This window comes from Manis pentadactyla, chromosome 12, assembly GCF_030020395.1.
Source record: "Manis pentadactyla isolate mManPen7 chromosome 12, mManPen7.hap1, whole genome shotgun sequence".
Lineage (NCBI taxonomy): Eukaryota > Metazoa > Chordata > Mammalia > Pholidota > Manidae > Manis > Manis pentadactyla.
Window position 1 is genome coordinate 74,044,991 of NC_080030.1, and position 19,096 is coordinate 74,064,086.

General features: G+C 40.8%; 1 protein-coding gene across 9 annotated transcripts in view; it reads right to left on the reverse strand.

The window, feature by feature from the left end:
* Positions 1 to 19,096, reverse strand: part of DSE (dermatan sulfate epimerase) — a 95,106-nt gene that overhangs the window by 12,226 nt on the left and 63,784 nt on the right. For 7 of the 9 annotated variants that reach the window (XM_036893538.2, XM_036893536.2, XM_036893534.2 and 4 more), the window contains 2 exons: positions 18,351 to 18,558; positions 13,629 to 16,265 (listed from right to left, as the gene is read on the reverse strand). The exons of 1 other annotated variant lie outside the window; for it this stretch is intronic. In XM_036893538.2, coding sequence (XP_036749433.2) covers positions 14,513 to 16,265; positions 18,351 to 18,558 — 1,961 coding nt within the window. In that variant the 3' untranslated portion in view covers positions 13,629 to 14,512. Of the gene's footprint in view, positions 1 to 13,628; positions 16,266 to 18,350; positions 18,559 to 19,096 lie in introns of those variants that run through there. One more of the 9 variants, XM_036893541.2, reaches the window with a different exon arrangement.

Below are 19,096 nucleotides of genomic sequence, written 5' to 3' on the forward strand. Positions count from 1 at the left end.
TCGGAAGCCTTGTGGCAAAACTGTCCAAGTGAGTTTTTCAGAATGTCTTGTGTATGGGTCTGTCCAGGTGAAGGCGAAAAAATCTTGGGAGGAGGGGTCCAGAGGGATAGAAAAAAATGTGTCCTTGAGATCTAGGACTGAGAAGTGGGAGGCCGAGGCAGGGATCTGCGATAAAAGAGTGCATGGATTTGGGACTAAGGGATGGATTGGGACAACGGCCATGTTGAAAAGCCGAAGGTCTTGGACGAGGCGGAAAGATCCATTGGTTTTTTTAACAGCTAATATGGGAGTATTAAAAGGGAAGTGAGTGGGTCTGAGGTAATTTTTGTTTAAAAGATCTTGAATGATGGGTTGGAGACCTATGAGGGCTGAAGTGGTTAGGGGGTATTGGGCCTGACAGATATACTGAGAAGGGTCATGTAATTTGATAGAGGCAGGAGGACAGAGAGCCACGGAGGGGCTTGTAATGTCCCAAACTTTGGGATTTACAGGGTGTATGAGGGCAGAACTGGAGCTTTCATTGGGTAGAGGGGGGTCGTCGGCTATGAGGGCCATCAGAAAGGGAGTACTGGGGGCTGTGGGAGTGGATATAGTTATGGAAACATGGAGGAGAGAAAGGATGTCCTGTCCTAGTAAAGGGATGGGACACTGGGGCATAACCAGGAAGGAGTGGGAGAAAGGTATGGGATTGTCTTGGATTGTGCATAGGAGGGGGTGGTTTAAAGGGAAAATCTGTTTACCTCCTACCCCGACTATAGGAGTAATGGCAGGCGTGGTAGGGCCCCGGTGTTCCCGCAAGACTTAGAAGGTGGCTCCTGTATCTAGGAGGAAGGAGATGGGGTGACCGTCTACTATTAAAGTAACCCTGGGCTCCTGTTTGGTGATGGAAATGGTCGGGTGAGAAGCCCCCGGGCCCCGTCAATCTTCTTCTGCCAGCCCCACTACGGCGGGCTTAGGATGGAGGTTGTTCGTCCAGCCTCCCCTTCAGGTGGTTGGGCAATCAGACCCCCAGTGGCCCTTTTTGTGGCATCTGGGGCATGGGGTGGTAGGAGATCTGGGGTAGGGGCATGCCCTTGACCAATGTCCATCTTTTCTGCACTTGAAACAAGCTCCTGGTGGGGGGCTTGTTTGTAGAGGGGCGCCCAGGTTGTGGTTTTATCAGCTGGGCCAATATTTGGAAATTGGCCTGATCAGCCTTTTGTTTACGGCGTTCTTTTCCTCCTCCTGGTTATGGAGGAAGACTTTAAAGGCCACTGTTAGGATCTCAGTCTGTGGGTAGCGGGGCCCTGTTCTAACTTTTTGAGTTTAGCTTTAATGTCGGGGTAGCTTTGAGCTAGGAAGTATGTCATAAGGACATGTCTCCCGTCAGGCGTTCCTGGGTCCAGGCTGGTATACTGTAATAGGGCTTGAGGGAGTCTGTCTAAGAACTCGGAGGGAGGCTCCTCCCTCCTTTGAATTATGTCTTGGAGCTTTTGAAAATTGACTACTTTACGAGCTGCCTTTTTCAGACCTGCTATTAAGCAGCAGGTGAAGATATCTCAAGAGCGGACACCCACAGCGGTGTTGTAATCCCAGTGTGGGTCTTGTTCGGGGTCAGCGGTGGGGCCAGGGGGGTAGGTGGGGTCAGTCCTGTGGGTTTCAGTGGCGTGCGTTTGCACAAAGTCCCAAACTCGTCTACGGTCTTCAGGAAGGAGGGTATTGGCCAGGAGCATGAAAATGTCATGATGTGTGAGGCTGTATGACTGGAGGGTCCATTGAAACTCCCTGATATATGTCATGGGATCAGTGGAAAAGGAACCTAGGCATTTCTCCAGTTGGGCTAAATCTCCTAAGGAGAAAGGGACGTGAACACGCATGATGCCTTCAGATTCTGCTACCTCCCAGAGGGGGGAGATAATTTTGGGAGGCCCTCGGGACCGAGTCTGAGGGGGACTGAAGGGTTCTGGCTCAGTCTGTGGGGAAGAAACAGGTGATGAGGGTAAAGACGGAGGAGGCTCCTGGAACTTAGTTAGAGGGGTCTGAAAGGCTCAGGCTCGATCTGCAGGGTGGGGGAATCTGCGGGGGAGGAGATGGAGGCGGCGGTGACTGCGGAAGAGGGCGGAGGGGTTGTAGGAGAGGGAGGGGCTGAAGGGGGGGAGGAGGTGGAGGTGGTGGCGATGGCAGAAGAGGGCAGAGGGGTTGTAGGAGGGGGAGGGCCTGAAGGGGGAAGCCTGTATGGCGGAGGTTCGTCAGCTGGGTCAAAGGTAATCGAAGAAGGACTGGGAGTGTGTGCAGGGGAGGGAGGCGGCTTGCAGGCTAGGAGAACTTGGGGCGGGGAACAGGTGGTGCAGAGGCTGGGATTTTGAGGTAGGAGGTGAAAAGCCTCTATATAGGGAATCTCCTTCCATTTTTTTCAGGCACTGGCAGTAGTTAAAGAGTCGTGAGTGATGTTCCCCCTGCGGGCCATTGGTTGTGATTGTCTAGGGGGTATGTCGGCCAATCTTGGGAGCAGTATTTACAGAGAAGTTTTGGTTTTATATCAGGCGTCAGGGAGAGGGTGGTTAGATGCTTGAGCAGGCATTCAAGAGGTGAGCTTCCAGGGAGGGATGAGGAGGCTCCCATGGCTAAAGGACAGAGAAGGAGACAAACAGGGGAAGACGAACGGAGATCCTCGGACTGGGAGCAGACCGCAAGGAGACAAAGGGCGTCCCCGATGATCCTTGGGGGTCTGCGGAAACTCGTATACGAGTCGGTTTCTTAGGAAGTGTGGGTCATCACCCAGACTCCTCTAAGAAGGCAGAGTGCCGGAGTCCGAGGAACCTAGTACTAGGAATTTTCGGCGGAAGGAACGGAAGGAGGTGGGGGGGAAGGGAGCGTTCTCATCCGCAAAGGAGTCACCTCATTTATGGCTGTTGGAGGAGGGGCCTGAGGGTCTGCTGCAGCTGTGAAGGACGGAGGCAGCAATTTATGGCTGTTGGAGGAGGGGCCTGAGGGTCTTCAGTAGCCGTGAAGGCCGGAGGTGGGGAGAGTTCCCTCCTCATCCCTGAGCATCAGGGCCTTGCCGGACGATCACGGTCAATGGCGCTGCGATAGCTCGGGGAAGAGTGGCCCACTCTGGGGGAAAACTTACCTAAAGGCCAGAGAGGAGTGGTGAGTGTGAGGAGCCAGCGCCGGAAAAAGAGGACGAGGGCAAGCTGCTGCTGGTGTCGGGGGGAAGAAGGGGCCCAGTTGGGGTGTCCCGTCTCCCGGGTTTCGGCACCAATGAAAGGAAGGAAGCGACACACAGCAGCAATTCACCAGAGAATTCCGCTTTATTAGGGAAAGGTGCTAGGTTATATAGGAAGGGGCATGGGGTGATTGTGGTGTCACTTCTACGGGGCTGGTGGCTATTGGCTAGGTGCTGGGATTAGGGGGGCGAGGGGTGATTGGGCTTCAGGTGGCGCCGGCGGGAACCGAGGACCCGGAAGAGAAGCAGGAAGTTCGCCATCTTATGGGTGGGGGCCCTTCACTTCCCTTAAGTGACTCAGTTTTAGGTGGATACGGGAAGATGGTGGAGAAATGGAACAGGTAGTGGGGAAGATGAGAGATGGTTTTTATTAAAGAAGTGCCTGCTTCAGCTGCCAGTATCCTGACTAGTCATAGGGCTCCACCTAACTGCCAGGAAAGAGGAAGTATGGTCCTCTCACATGCCTTAAAGGAAGAGAAACTGGACATGGGTGAACGTGGGAAATCTCTACCACATGTTCTGTAACCAGTCTTTCTAAATTTCCCCATGAACCCCTTAATCTCTTTTACCTCATATTTCTTTCCTTCCCATATTAGAGAACTTTAGAATCTTTTATTCAATATCCCTTCAATTATATGTTTCATGAAGACAAAGATCATGCTTGATTTGACTCCTTTTTGGTTACACAGATCTTAGCATAGTGCCCAGGACATTATTATAGGTGTTCAATAAATATCTGTGGGAATAAAAAGTGAATCAATCAATGAATGGATGGATGAATGGATGGGTGGATTTTCTCCTCTTTTACTTACAAAGTCAACACTGGGCCTGCTTTATTCAGCTCAGAACTTGAGCCCTTCTCCAGAGGTCATGCCTATCTGAGCATTCTACCCACCTCCAATAATATAAGGCCTCTTAAATTGTCCACCTTATGACAAACAGTAGGTAAGTCTACCTAGAGAGGAACAGGACTACACCAGGGAGATGGTAGGCCCATTGGGCAGGTTTCAGGTGTAGCCGAAGGGCCACCTGCACAGCCACTCCCACCCACTTTCATCATAGTCACGAAGCCATGGTGGGGAATGGTGGAGCTGCAGGCCATGACAGAGCGGGGGCTCTCCCTCCCAGCTTCCTCCTGCCCTGCTGCTGCCCAACTCAGCTTGTTTGCCCAGTGGACCTGTCTGGTACGTAGTGCTCATCTTCCCTATTACCTGCCCCATTTCTCCACCATTTTCCTATACACATAACTGAATCACTTAAGGGTGGGATTTTTCTTTTTACATTAGCCATAGACAGCAACCAAATGAAAATAACTGTTTCTCTGTTTTATCATGAGATTCCTTAAAGAGGTTTAGCTTACTTTCCTGAAAGCAATGAGCCAAGCCAGAATAGGTCTGTTGTCACCTAGACTCAGAGCCTGACTCTACCTGGCCTCCTCCAGTAGTGCCAGGACCTGCACTTACTTTATTAATTTAAGTTTGGCTATTAATGACACTCTCTTGGCTCTCCTCCTAATTTGATGACTGTTCATCTAAGTTTCCTTCCCAGTTTTCTGCTCATTTCAACCATTAATATTGGTACCACCAGAGTTCAGTCCTTTCTACATACACTTCCTGAATCATCTTCACTGAAGATGTGTGACCTTGGGCAAGCTAATTGACCTCTTTGTGCCTCAGTTCTCTCATCTGTAAGAGGAAAATAGTCATACTGCTTGCATCATTGGGTTATTGGGAAGATTAAGTGAGTTGATACATATAACATTCTTAGAATAGAGCCTGGCACTTAGTACATGTTCAAAACGTGTCCTCAGTTATGATTATTCTCCTTTCCCATGGCTTTGACAACAAACTGCACATTATGCTTTCCAAATCATCTCTACCCCTTCCTTTCCTAAATTCTATGTGGGCATTTCTAACTGTCTAGCAGGTATTTCCCCCTGTATGTCCAGCAGCCACCTCAAGAGTCATGTGTGGGACCGCTCCATTTCCTGTGCATCTTGATTCTAACGCAGCATTGCTTTCCAGAGTTCTGTTTCACCTACTAATCTGGGGGCTTCCAGAGGGTCAGGACCTCTTCTTATTTGCCATTGCACCCCTCAGTAAAGTCAGTCATTCCCTGTCCACAGCTCTCTTCTCTCCTCACTGCATTGCATATTAGCTTTATCTCCTCACAAAGCTGTCTCAACTGATGTCATACAATTTTTGTTAGAATTAAAGTGAGGTAATATAAACAACCCAGGACAGTAGAACATTTTAGTTTCAGTTACATTTTGGAAGATTTTTTAACAGTGGTGACTCAGAAATCTGCTAGAGGGCGCTACTTCACCACCGTAGCAGGCTACTGTGCTGTATGTGCATTAACACTTGGCTTGCTCATCTAACAGAGGACCAAAGAAAGAATCAGATGTTCAGTGAACAAAATATTAACTGTCTTTACTCAGTGAAATAAGTCAACATAATTCAATCATTTAAGTCCACAATTTACTTGAAATTAGATTGCAGGAGAACAATCCAACAGCCAGACTGGTGGGAACATAAATTTATTTTGTACCCTGTTTGTTTATTCCCCAACCTAGGTTTGGTCCAACTTACAGTGGGAACGTCAAAGCAGGCAACATTGAGTTTAGCTTTGGCAATGCCCTCACCTGCTCTAAAGTGAAGAAAAGCCAAGCAAGGTATTTCCTCAACTGTAAAATGGGAGGGTTGGACTAGATGATCTTCAGGGTCCCTTTCTATTGTAAGATTTTCTGATAAACAATTCTAGATCTAGAGAGAAACAGGTATGACCTCCAAAAATACATTCAGCCAAGAAGTGACAAAATTCAATGAAAAGTGAAAAACAAAAAAATGTTTAAAACCTGACAAAACAAGAAAACAAAAACTGTAGTTCCATTTTGTCCTTTCATACAATGCTGGGGCTTAAAAAGCAATATGAATGACAAGGGATTGGCTGTATGAAACATGCATGTATTGTGGAACATTTTATAGCCTCCTGTATATCTCCATACATGTTAATTATTTCAGATAAATCTTTGTCTTACTTAGGAGAGGGTAATAAAGTATGTTTATTTTATGTAAAATATTAGCCAGCCAATTGAAAGCATTGTAGTTTTACAATGACTTCATTCATTTCAACCACCTGAAAAACCACACCAATTTAAGACTAAGGGCAAAGTCCAGAGAGTAATTCTAAATTAACAGATAGATACAAAAAAATTAGTAAATAACTTGTTTTGTGTTTATGAAGCTCTTCTATTTTAAAGGACTCAAAGTGACTCACAGTTTGGGTTTAAGGTGAGACTAGAAACGAAAAGCAGAAGTCTGATTTTGCACTGGTGGTATATCTTATGCTCTCTGTAAGCCATGCTGCAGGATCCTAAACTATGATAAATAGTAGCAATTTCTAAAATATGGAGATATCGTTTAGTCTGTCTTATTTTTTAAAAATCTACTTTGACAAAAAAAAACAAACCTAGCTCTTGCAGTTTCACAAGATTAAAGGTAAAAAATTGGCAGTGGGACTTTAGTAGTTTTGATATTATTATGGTCATACACTTTAAATGATTATATTAATAGTTCAATGATTATAATGTGGAATTTTGAGCATTCCAAATAATTAAAAGTAAATATTAAAACATTGTCTTATTTTGACCTTCATGTACCCATAATTACTGGCTGTGTGTTTTTGGCCACATTTCTTAACCTCTGTGAGCCAAGCTTCCTAATTTATAAGATGAAGCTGTAGCTTGTATCTTCTGTATGTCCTTCTGGAATCCGTGTGCAGATGCCTACAAAGTTCTTGTTCTATAGGCCTCAGTAAGATAGTTATTATTATCATTGCTATACAAAACGGTCTAACATAATAATGATGTAAAATAAATATGAACTAGGTAATGTTTTCATGAATTTTAGCACATTATGAGCCTAGCATGTGGGCTCTTCATATTCTATTTAAAAAGCAAAAAACTTAAAAGATACTCTTTCATTCCCTGCTTCTTCCCATGGATCTAAACATTTTTTTAAAATAAAAAAATGACCTCTCCTCAGCAGTGAATTCATAAAGGTCCTCTCATCATCTGTAAGGCTCTTAAAACACCCACCAGGCAACACATAAAATCTATTTAGCAGTAGAGAAAATATGCAGTAACTTACATGAGATACTCCCCTTGCCAGCCTTTCTCAGGAGGCCGTGTACTCCAGGGTGCCACGGTGTGACTCTCCATGTGTGTGGGTGTGGCTGCAAAGTCTGCTGAATAACCAACCTTCTGCCCACATTCACACTACATTGTCCTATGTTGTCTAGGGAGTTGCTGAGCTGGTGAGGCCTTGCTGTATTACACAATTTCGTGAACTCAAGAGGTGTTCTTATGGGCAGTGCTGAAGCTTAGCCACAGTCTGTTGATCACTAGAGGTTTATAACATCCCCCACAAATGGTGTGCTATTTGCAGTTGTACTTTGGCATCTGGGCTTTCTATCCCACTCAGGACCACCGCACGTGTAACGGCCATTGAGCAGCTGCATGAGCACCTTGTTAGCATCTGTCTCTCGTGTACCCTGTTCTGGAGATTGAATTATAGGGCCACCACATAGCCCAGAGGTGACAATGTTGAAACAGCTCCAGGATCTAGTTGGATTATCTCTCAGAGTCAAAATCCACAGCTATGTGGGAGGTCAGTGGCATCACCGAGCTCACTGTAAGGTCTGGGGCTCTGTGTACTGATGTCTTCCAGGATCAGTTGTCTGTGCCCCTTGCACATGTTCATTCAGTCAGTGTGTCAAGTATTTTTAGAGGACCATGTATGTTCCAGTACTAGGTAAGAACTGTGGACATACAGTGAACAAAAGACACAATTTCTGCCCTCAGGGAATCTCTGCTTTCCTCACAGTCTAGTGAGGAAAGCAGATAGAGGAGCGATTTTTATTATCTCTGTGTCTTCTTAAGTGGGAGCTACAGAAGGGCAGTAGCATTCAGTAATGATGTTTTAAACTGTTATTGCAATTTCTATTTCAACTTTGATAAAACATTCTGTGAAATTATCTTTCAAATTAATCACATTCTCCTTTCAAACTTTAAATATATATAGTGCTCCAAGAATTCTCCTTAGAACTCCAATAAATGGCATGGATCCATCCTTCAGTCAGTAAAACAAATTCCTTAGTGGGTGAAAAGCTAAGAAATCAAGATTATCTGACAACCGATGGGAATTTCTTTTATTTTACTGTCTCTTATCCTGGTAAACATAAATATTAAAAAGTGGTAAACAATAAACATTGAAAAGTCAAAATTAGGAAAAACTGGAAGCATGTTCCCTTCACACAGAATGGTATTTCCAGTGTCCTGTCATTACTATTTCTTTGAAAGAAAAAGAAAGTGCCTAAGCCACTGAAAACGGTTTTGTTCAGAAAATAATTCCTAAATATGTACCAAAATCACTTTTCATTGCTTAATTTGGAAAGTGCTGGGATGACTGAAATGTTTTTAGAAGTTCTTGCCTTAAGAAAATCTGTTAAACCAAAACCTCAAGGACCCATCCCAAACCATGAGTGTTTGCTGGGGACTCCCCAGTGAAATCACCATGACCCTCCATGACAGACTTCCCAGGAACCAATTTCTAGAGCCATGCAGAAGGAGAATCACTTTTACTTTCCCCACTTAGAGGGTCCTCCAACTGTTGGAGTTAATCAGATTGCTCACATAGCTGAAACTATTTTTTTAAAATTAAATGGATGGGATGAGTATTCATATTTGAACTGACTGTTTATAGTTCATAACGTAGGAGCAAAACCGAAAGTTTCTGTGATGACTGCCCTTGTACGGTTCACTATGTAACTTATTCATTATGTAAGAATTTGTTCTACATGTAAGAACTTGTTTGTTATGCCTCAGAAGATTGGAGACTGACGAAAATTAGGCTTGGGGTGGATTAATGATTGTGCATTGAGCACTGACACCCCTATACAGAATTTTATTGTTGTTAACAACCATTTGATCAATAAATATGAGAGATGCCCTCACAAAAAAAAAAAAAAAAAAAAAAGGACAGACTTCCAATGGTAAAATAAATAAGTAACCGGGATGTAATGTATAGCATAAGGAATATAGTCAAGATATTGTAACAGCCTGGTAGGGTGATAGCTGGAACCTAGAATTATGTATATAAATGTTCTACCACCGTGTTGTACACTTGAAACTAATGTAATGTAATACTGTGCATCAACTACCCTTCAATAAAAAATAATTATTAAAAAAAAAAAATTAAATGGATGGGGAGAAAAGGGACATCCCTTTCACCCCCATCTACCTTTCCAGCCTCATTTTCCACCATCCTCCACTATTCACCCTATGCTCCAGATACACTGATGTAGGTGAAGACTCTGAAACAGGCATGCTGAAAATAAAAATGGCAGAAAGTTTTGGACAATTTCCTAAGTTTATTAAGGTACAGTATTGGGGTAGAACCACAAGGAGGCTCGGGAATTAGCAGGTGCCTCTGAAAGTGGGGATGCACCTGTGTGGTGCACAGCCAGCCTGTGCTCAGACTGCATCAGAATATGAGGCTTTGACTGCCCAGCAGTGAGAGGAGGGCTCCAGTTTCAAGATAGCACAGCTGAGAGTGGAGGTGCCCTTCTTTGTCAGAGGATAAGTGAGTGTGTACTTACCAAACAATGAGACCTCTAGCCTCATTGCTCTTTATTCTGAGAACAAAAGCAGTTAGGTCTATTAAGCTACTTTTTCTAGCATCCTGCCACCAAACTAACCAGGGAGAAGATAGGATATTTTCTTTCTTGTTAAAATTGCTCTGTCTGAGAGAAAACTAGTTAACAGAACTCTCAATGGCAACACCAGAAATTGGAAGATCTGGGAGCCATATCTCCACAATTCTGAGGAAAAATTATTTCCAACCTAGCTTTGTTGGCTAAGTAATCAAGTGAAGGAGAGAATAAACGTTTTTTTCAGACATGGAAGGGGGCAAAATATTTACTCCCCATACATTCTTTCTCAGGAATCTCGGGGAGGATATGCTTTATCAAAATGACACATTAATGAAGAAAAAGGAAAGCATGGGATTCAGGAAAAGATTGACACAGAAAAGAGGCACAGAGAATTCTCAGTGATGGAGAAATGAAATCTGAGGATAACTGACAAGCAAGGAGGGTTGGCCCAAAGAGAAAAACAAACTGCCAGGTTACAGATGTGATTGAACAGGGAGTGGGGAGATTCATACTTAAATTGGAATGTTTGGGGATGAAATGAGACTGCTTGACAACTAAACAAATGTGAAAAAGAAATAACCATTAACTCTTGGGAAACCACAGTTGTATAGGGAAGTAAGAAAGACAGCGCTCTATGTGGCTGACATGCCAGTCACCCTTACAAAGTACTGAGCACTGACTCGGTCAAAGTCACAGTAGCTTTGCCAGAAGGCTGGGGCAGATGAAACAGGCATGAGGAAAGGGGACACAGAGGAGAGCTGGATCTTCTTCAGGAGCAGGGAGTTTCAGACCTTATCACAAACAAGGACACACTGGATGCCACATCTAAGACAGCCAGAAATTGATTACTTCTAGGAAGCAACGAATCAGGTGAAAGAAGGGAGCAGGCAGGAGATTTTTAGAAATATAAGCCTTCTGGTACTATTTTGCTTTTCAAAAGTAAATGATATAACTTACACCGAAAAAACAAAACAAAAAAAGAAAAAAACCCAGAAACTGTACAACCAAGAAAAAGAACAAGTCATAATGCAACTTCACTTTTAATTGAAATATAGTTGATATACAATCTTATGCTAGTTTTAAGTGTGCAACATGTCTGTTCAATAGTTACCTACATTATTAAATCTTCCCCTCCACTACAGATTTACTCTTCACATGATGACTACATGTCTTTTTTAACAGAGTTTTAATCTGTCTATTAAAACAGATGACCAAAGTTAAATATGTAGACTATATAGTGGAATCTCTCATTTCCTGAAAACTTGTCGGTACTTCATTGACATTATGTAACATAAAGCAAATATCTAGCTGAAACATTGCTGGAAAAACATGTTATCTTTACCAATAAAGCCAAATAAGCTGCAGAAGCTGACTTCTTCTCAGTATAAACCTAAAGAGGAAAGAATCAAGCCAAAGGACTTTGCCAATAGAAACGAAATAAGCACAGCGCTGGGGGAGAGAGAGAGGATAGACCCCTTTGCCTGCTTCCTCATCTGCAGATTTTGGAGGCTTGATCAGATAACCTCAAGTTCATTTTTAAGCATTAAACTTCATGTTAGACTTTCATACACTTCCCTAGCCCCTTTCATTTCCTAAGTTAATCTGTGACATAAACAACCATGGGTCACAGTTTTCCTAGAAGAGTTTTGGTTTATATCTGTTATTTGCATTTCCTTTAACTCTCAAAAGTGCCTAGTTTAGAATAAATTGCATGGCCCTCCTACCCTGACCGTACCCATTTTAGTATTGTTTTTATATTTCCAAGGAAAAACATAAATTTTTTAACTTACAAATACATTTCGTAACTTGCTTTCTTTTAAAATTTTGGAGAAATTTTTCATTCCTTTGTCAGTGGTTTGTGAACTATCAAGAATTTTTAAAAAATAATAATCATAATGTAAATTTTTTAAAAACCCATATTTTCCAGTGAGCATATATTGTAACTACTTACTAATAACCTTAGCATATTTAGTACTTCCTTAAATTATGACTAAAATATTTGTGGAAGAATTAATTCAATATTCTAGGTGATATATTTTAATTATTAAAAGTTCCAAAATATGGTCTTCCACCTGACTTTATTAACAATTATAACAATGATCTCAAAAATGTTCTCAGCAGATGACAGGTCTCTATCCATCATTGTGGCTACTTTATAAGGTAATCAGGTGCCAACCATGGAATATGTTGCTTCCACTGCACAAACAAGCTGTGTGCTAAATCCCAAATCTTCTTTAAGGCTGGGATGAAAAGTCCTGCCAGTCCTGTGAACAACAGCTCACATATTATCCAATGAACTTGAAACACTCTAGTCACAGTGCACAGCACTGAAGCAGATCCCATAATTGATTACTCAGTTATAAGAGATATTTAACATTGCTTGGTTTTCTGAAGAATACACAATTCCATACTTTTCTTCAAATATGCACTTTTCCTGATATAAAACATGTCTCATTATAAAGAGAAGTGATTTGTTTCCGCAGTCTTTTCTATTTTCTTAACCACTTAAATCTCTGCCTGTGGAACTTATTTTAAAGTGAAATAAATGAGGTCCATTAGAAGGAAACAAAAACATTTAGTTAATTTTGTTTTAAAGATACATCATTACCATATTTTTAAAAATGAACTACTGTGTTAGACTGGGTCATTCTATGGCAACTAATTTATTGTCTGCCCTAAACTAATGCAAACAACAGTAACACTGGATTTGGCACTTGCACTTTTCATCTCTTCTAGAAAGTATGCCTGAGTTTTTGGTTCTGAGATTAGGTTTGCTTGGAAGCCTCAAACAGCAATTTTCCTTTTTTTTTCAAAATTTGCTTCTGATCATTTCTCATTCTTTTGAATAGGAAAGGGTAGAAGAGAAGAATGTCAAATAAGGTTAAGTAAACAGAGAATCTGTCACATAAAGCAAGTTTAAATCCCAGTAACAGCATCCATGCAGGAAAAACGGAAGCATTATTCTTTTGAAAACATTATTCTTTTAAACAGTATGTAATGACATCCTCCCTAGAGACTTTTTCCATGAAAGAAAAAAAAAAACTTCCTCAGAAGTCTTTTTCTGGATTCCAACTGTAACCAGTGAAAGCACAGCTGAAAGTCATACTTCTGTTTTCTTTATCTAAGGTTCAAAATTGGAACTGGAAAAAGGAGCTCATAAGAGTTTCTGCCTGTGCTTGTTTTCTGTTATATACGGGTACTGCCACGAACAAAAAGGCCAAGTAAAAGGAAATCATCACATTATTTCCATAAATCAGTGAGTGCATCTTTACTTAAAATTTCAGCCAAACATATATTCTGTTTTCAAGGGAGAAATACATAAAACTCAAATATGCTAAATGTTAGATACTTTACTCTTAAGTTCCTTTCCAGTATGTTATTTTCTTATGCTGAAGTATAAACTTGGGAACATGTTTCCAGTACTCTGGGCTGCTGTTACCACCTGAGGACTTGATCGAAAACAACAGTGGTAATTTTATGTTTTTAAGTTTGATATTCCTTGAATATCAGAAGTTAGCTTTTTGTTTTAAACATTTAAAGTATGTTCAAACAACAAAAAGGTAAATAAGCAGAGAAGTTTTTAAGGCAAATACCACTTCAAAAGTTAAATTAACACATATACAGATAGACATTTCTCTTCAATGATTTCAAAATTGTTGCATGCATGTTGAATGTAATGGAACAAAAGAAGAAAGACACCATAGAGAAATCACAATTATTATGTTTATTTAGCAAAATAAACTTAAAAGAAAAATTTCTATTAAAAAATGTAAGAATCATATCCAAATTTCAGCATCTCCCCATCTTCTTTGGTTTTGAAATTGATATTCAGGATATAAAATATTTTGTTCTGTAGTTTAGTCATTAAGTCTACAACCGTTTTCCATATAAGGAAAAGAGAGAATTAAATTATCTGTAACTAATTTATTGAACAACCAATAGCTACATTATGTGTGTGCAGACAACAACATCATCAAGGAAATACTCACTCACTGATATATGTTTTCTACTGGAAATAAATTTTAAACTTTTAATGATTTTTTGCCATCATAGATCCTGTTTCTCATTTAACTAATGAACTACTTTTCAGGAAAGTTGATGCCACCATACCAAGACTTTGCCATTTTTGTTTTTCAACATGACCACACCATTTTTAAAAATTTCTTTATTTCTCAGAATTGTGTGCTTCAGTCATTTACATAAGATAGTATCTGTAAACTGCTAATGGCATTAAATTAATAATAATAAAACCCAATTATACGTAAATCTTTTTGTTTCTATTAAAAACATTACTTAAAATCAGATTTTTTGTTTCTTCTAAGTGTGATATTATAAGGACTGCTAAATTAGCCAAGTCAAACATTTCCAGAAATACCATGGGACAACTGAACTGCTCTTATTTCTTTGATAAATTCTTTGTTCCAATTCTGATTTCCACGTCTCTGCTTTCTTGTGTGAAAATATCTTCCCCTTAATTTGTTAAAATGAATCTGAGGGGAAAAAATCCAATTAACAAACAAAGGCAATTAATTTTTTTTGTTTTGCACAGACTCTTGGGACTACAAAATGATCAAGTAATTTATAGCGCCAGTGCTAACACTGTGACTGGGAACAAGAAGAGTACAACCACAATAAAATACAGCCATCTATTAGAAGGACTGCATAAAGACATCTTTGGCCATGTAGGCTTTGGGCCCTCTGGAAATAAGTCAGTTGCATTGCCAGCATGACAAAGAAAATAGCAATGTTCAGAATCAGGAAGAGTCTGGTGTACGAAGCAGACAGTGACGGGGCTCTGTGAGTAGTTGTCACCATCCGCACCTGTCCAAACTGGCCTTTCATCATGCCACCATTTTTGTGTTTCTCATATGTTACATCTGCAAAATCTAAAAGGTCTTTCATTTCCTCATCTTCATCGATGGGCAGTTCTTTCTGTGCCAAAATCTGGGCTTTCTGTCTAATCTTTTTTTCATTGACTTCAATCTGTGCAAAAATATCAGGGACAGCGTCCACAAACTTGTAGTGCTTCCCTGGCCGTCGGCTTCTCTTCGACTTGCTGTGCTGCTGTTGCTGTGATATGGCAAAAATCCGGTCGATGGCCTCCTCAGTCTGTCTCTTATCTGAAAACCTCAGCAGGCGCTCAGCGGTCTTCCTGAAACTAGCTGTGTTCCGGACTCGGGACAGGATCTGCTTCTCCAGCAGCTGGAACACTGGTTTAAAATGCTGCAGGTTCTGTCCCACAATAGCACTATAGTCCTCCACCTCAGGGACAGTAGTGCTCTTGATGGCTGAACTCTGGTCGAACAGAATTTTCTGATGATCTGCAATGACCTGTGCAAAGGCGGACTGTCCCATGGCCTCTGCTGTCCAAAGGTAAGTGGCATAGGCGTGCTCACTGGTGGCAATGAACACATCCAGTTGCTGGGAGTCACCATGGATGCTGAAGCTCTGAACATCTACAGATGGCCCTATGAAGAGGTAAGCTGTCCTAGTGATGGGACTTCGGAGGTGCATGGTGACATTCACATAGTTTGTCCCATTGTAGGGATAACCCCGAGGGTATGTCACTGAAGCAAAGGTTGCTTTTTCACTGTAACCAGTATCATCCATCCAGTACATTTTGTAGAGACCATCTCGCTGCCTGATGAAAGCCCCATGGACCCCGTCTACCACTGTCTCCTCAAAAGGAACATCCACATTGTGGAAGAAGCTTGCTGCTGTCTCCAAGGGGCTCTCCTCCCCCAGGTGTATCTGGTCCACAAGGAGGAGAAGCTGTGGATGCAGGAGGATCAGATTCCTCTGAACGTTCTTCAGATGGAGCTGTGGGTTATAAGCTCCCACACCTTCTCCTCGGATGAAAACCACTCCATTTTTCTCCACTGCTGCAACCACTCTCCCCTGACAGCTAGCTGCCAGGTCGTGCTTGTATTTAGACCATTTTGATGAGCAGTCTTCTGTGACCTGACCCTCCCAGGGAGAAAAGCAGCTCTTTGAAACAGCTGGGGAAAACATCAAAACATTGTTGAAGAAGGTATACTTTGGCCCATAGAGAGCCTCAGTAATGAAAGGCACACCATTGGGAGCAAAAGTAAATGAGTTTTGATCAGGATGTTCATGCCCTGCATTAAAATTTCTCCATCCTTTGATCCAGTCTTTGTATTTGTTTCTGTGGACAATGTCATATATTGCACGTCCCCCAAGTTTTCCTGACTTGAAGGAGAGAAAAGATCTATTGATTTCTATAGGCAGTGCACTTCCATAAGTCACAACACCCCAGTCTTCAAAATAATGCAATGTAGGTGTGCCAAAATCTGGAGGAGGAACAGATCTCAAGCTGGCATCATACCTGGAAGGATTAATTTTTAAAAATTAAATGGTTTTATGATGGATGTAAAGTAATACATCAGAACTGTGATGGCACATGGTAATGTGGCTGGAGGAAGCAATGCTCAAATGCTGCCCAGAGCACTGGCCATGCAGACTGTATGAGGGACATTTCTGGAAACACCAGCCGATAATCAGCATGCCCTGGGGAATGGGACAGGAGTGCATCTTATACACCCTGTAATCCTTGGGTTTTACCCTGAAGTAATTGCTGGGGCTAATCATTACATTAACAACTTCAGAGCTGCCATCCAAACAACAGGGCTCACAGAATGAAGCATTTCATCTAACGTTCTAGTTCAGGGGCTCCTATTCTAAGGAAACTCCTGTTAGGATCTGGACTCTAACAAAAGCCTTTAGTTGTAATGAAGTTATTTTCAACAAGTAATATTATTCAAAGTTTGGTAGATACTTTTTAAACTCTAAAAATATTAATTTAAAGAGAGTTGAACTCCACGAATTAGATAAAATTTACTGCCAATACTACATCTAGAAATATAAATGCATGAGATTCAGGAAAGTATTAATACTGATGGATTAATGTGGCTACCACTGCCAAGTCCAGATCCAAAGGCTTTGTTTTAATCTGCAAATGCTGTCATGCATTTTGGACAACAAATGGCCTCTTATTTTTATTTATGATAAACATTTATTTTCAAAGTAATGTAGCAATTAACATTAAACTTCCACAGTGATTAAGAACACAGGTTTTTGATTCAGAAAAGCCCTCAAAATAATAATAAACATAACTGTCTTTGATGATTTGAAATAACTTGACGGGTTATGCTTTCCTGCTGATAGGAAGAAAAGCAGCCCTGTGTAATTAGCTCTTAAATACCTTCGCCATAACCTATGGTAGAGTTAATCTTATCGGTATTTGATTTTGCCTACTTCATTTGTTGTTCTAGAGTTTGTGTCAGGACATCAGGAATTGCTTAGGCCTACTATAATAATGCTGCCTTAATTATTGTGATTTAACAAATTCAGATACAAGATGAATTGGCTGTACTTCTCTCAGTTTTTGGTCAGTTTGCATATTCCTTTAGGCAGATTTTGAACCAAGTTAGATTTAGCATTAATCTGACTCCTATAGTCAGCTTTATAGAACTCTCTTGGTTGCTTATTTATGGGTAAGTGAAAACACTAGTAAATAATTACTTCAGACCCCTAACAAGGAGTCAAAAATGGTTGCATATGCATATATTTAGTTAATTTAGTTAATTTGTGAAACTAGTTTTAAAAATGCTGGTTAAATTATACAGTTACCCCTTTACTAATTGTTTAAATTTAAACAAATTAAAATTTTAAACAAGGTTAAATTTAAACCCCCTTATAATTGTTTAAATTTTTAAAAAATAATGAAAAGAAGAAATCAAACCATAGGAGCTTATTTTGGAGTTGAATACAAATTTTAATAGGTAGAAAAGACATCAGGCATTAATGACTAACTAGTTCCCTGTAATTTTAATTTATTGGATGCCAACAACATGCTTGGCAGTACTTTCAAAAGGAGACCCTGGCTTCTCCTTCTGAGCTTAAAAGATTAAGGCAAAAAAATTACATGGTTCTTTTATTATCAAAGTGAAAGTGCCAAATACTGTCAAATATTTTTAAATAGTTTTGAAAATTTAGTAACAGCTTTGTTATTAGGTTATAATGCTCCATTTAGCAGAACAAAACAAAATACTTTTATACCTTATTCTTTGTGATTATCAGAATAACATAGTCTAAATTTTGTGGGTTTTCTCTTGACACGATTTCAAAAATGATGAAAACCAAAATATGCTTATCTATGAAATAGTGTGAACCTAGGACATCACTATAAGAAAACCAAAATCTGCAAACAGTAATTAGATCTTAAATGTAAGGAAATGTTTCTACCAGAGTTTTAAATACTGTGATATGAACTGAAGCTGCAAGCACTTAGGTGGCATAAAGAAAGGATTAAAAAGTGCTTTAGATTAGTTTTTATTTTTTTAATGCAAAAAACAAGCACACTGTACCTCTGGATACAGTTTCTTTTTAAAGCCAGCCCAATGTGTCATACCAGAGAAATTCTGTGTGAAGAGTACACCAGCGCTGCCCTTTGGATGGTGTCCCTGGACCTTCCATCACACGGTTCCTTCTGATTTGGTCAGCCAGCCAATTACCACTGCCGTTACGCATAACAAATTTATCCAGGAACACTAACTGGCTTTCTGGACCATAAAACCAGTTGTAATTTGAGTCTGCAATAGCCACAGTTCTTTGAAACCCTGGGGAAAGAAGTTTGACAGAACTAAGGTAAGTTTAAAACTGCATACTCCCATAAAGGTCTAAGTAATGACTTTCAGTGTTGGTTGCAAATTAGAATCAATTGTGTATCTTGGAAAAATAATTAACAAGACCATGATGCCCGTGCCCCACTCAGAACAGTTAATCTGAACCCCTCTGAAGACCTCCCACAAATCATGTGTGCAAGTTTGCATTATCCTTTGGCAACTTGTCTCTGATAGTGGGAATGCCACAACTATTTATGTACACTGCCCACCTTTCTCATTTTCTCCAATGTCCATGCTATGTGCAACTATGTGTGCAGAGATACACAGACTGTTCTCTTGCGTGTGGTGAGTTCCTGAACCCGGAATGAGCACAAGCTCTACTACATCTATGCCAAGATGCTTCAAGTTAAGGTGCATCCAATAAAGTGGGTGTTACAGGTTTAGGAGAGAAACTGAGTTTCCATAGGAAGAAAATGTAAGGATTCCCATAGGAAACACTGCCAAATACATACCTCTGAAAGTTTAAGATAAA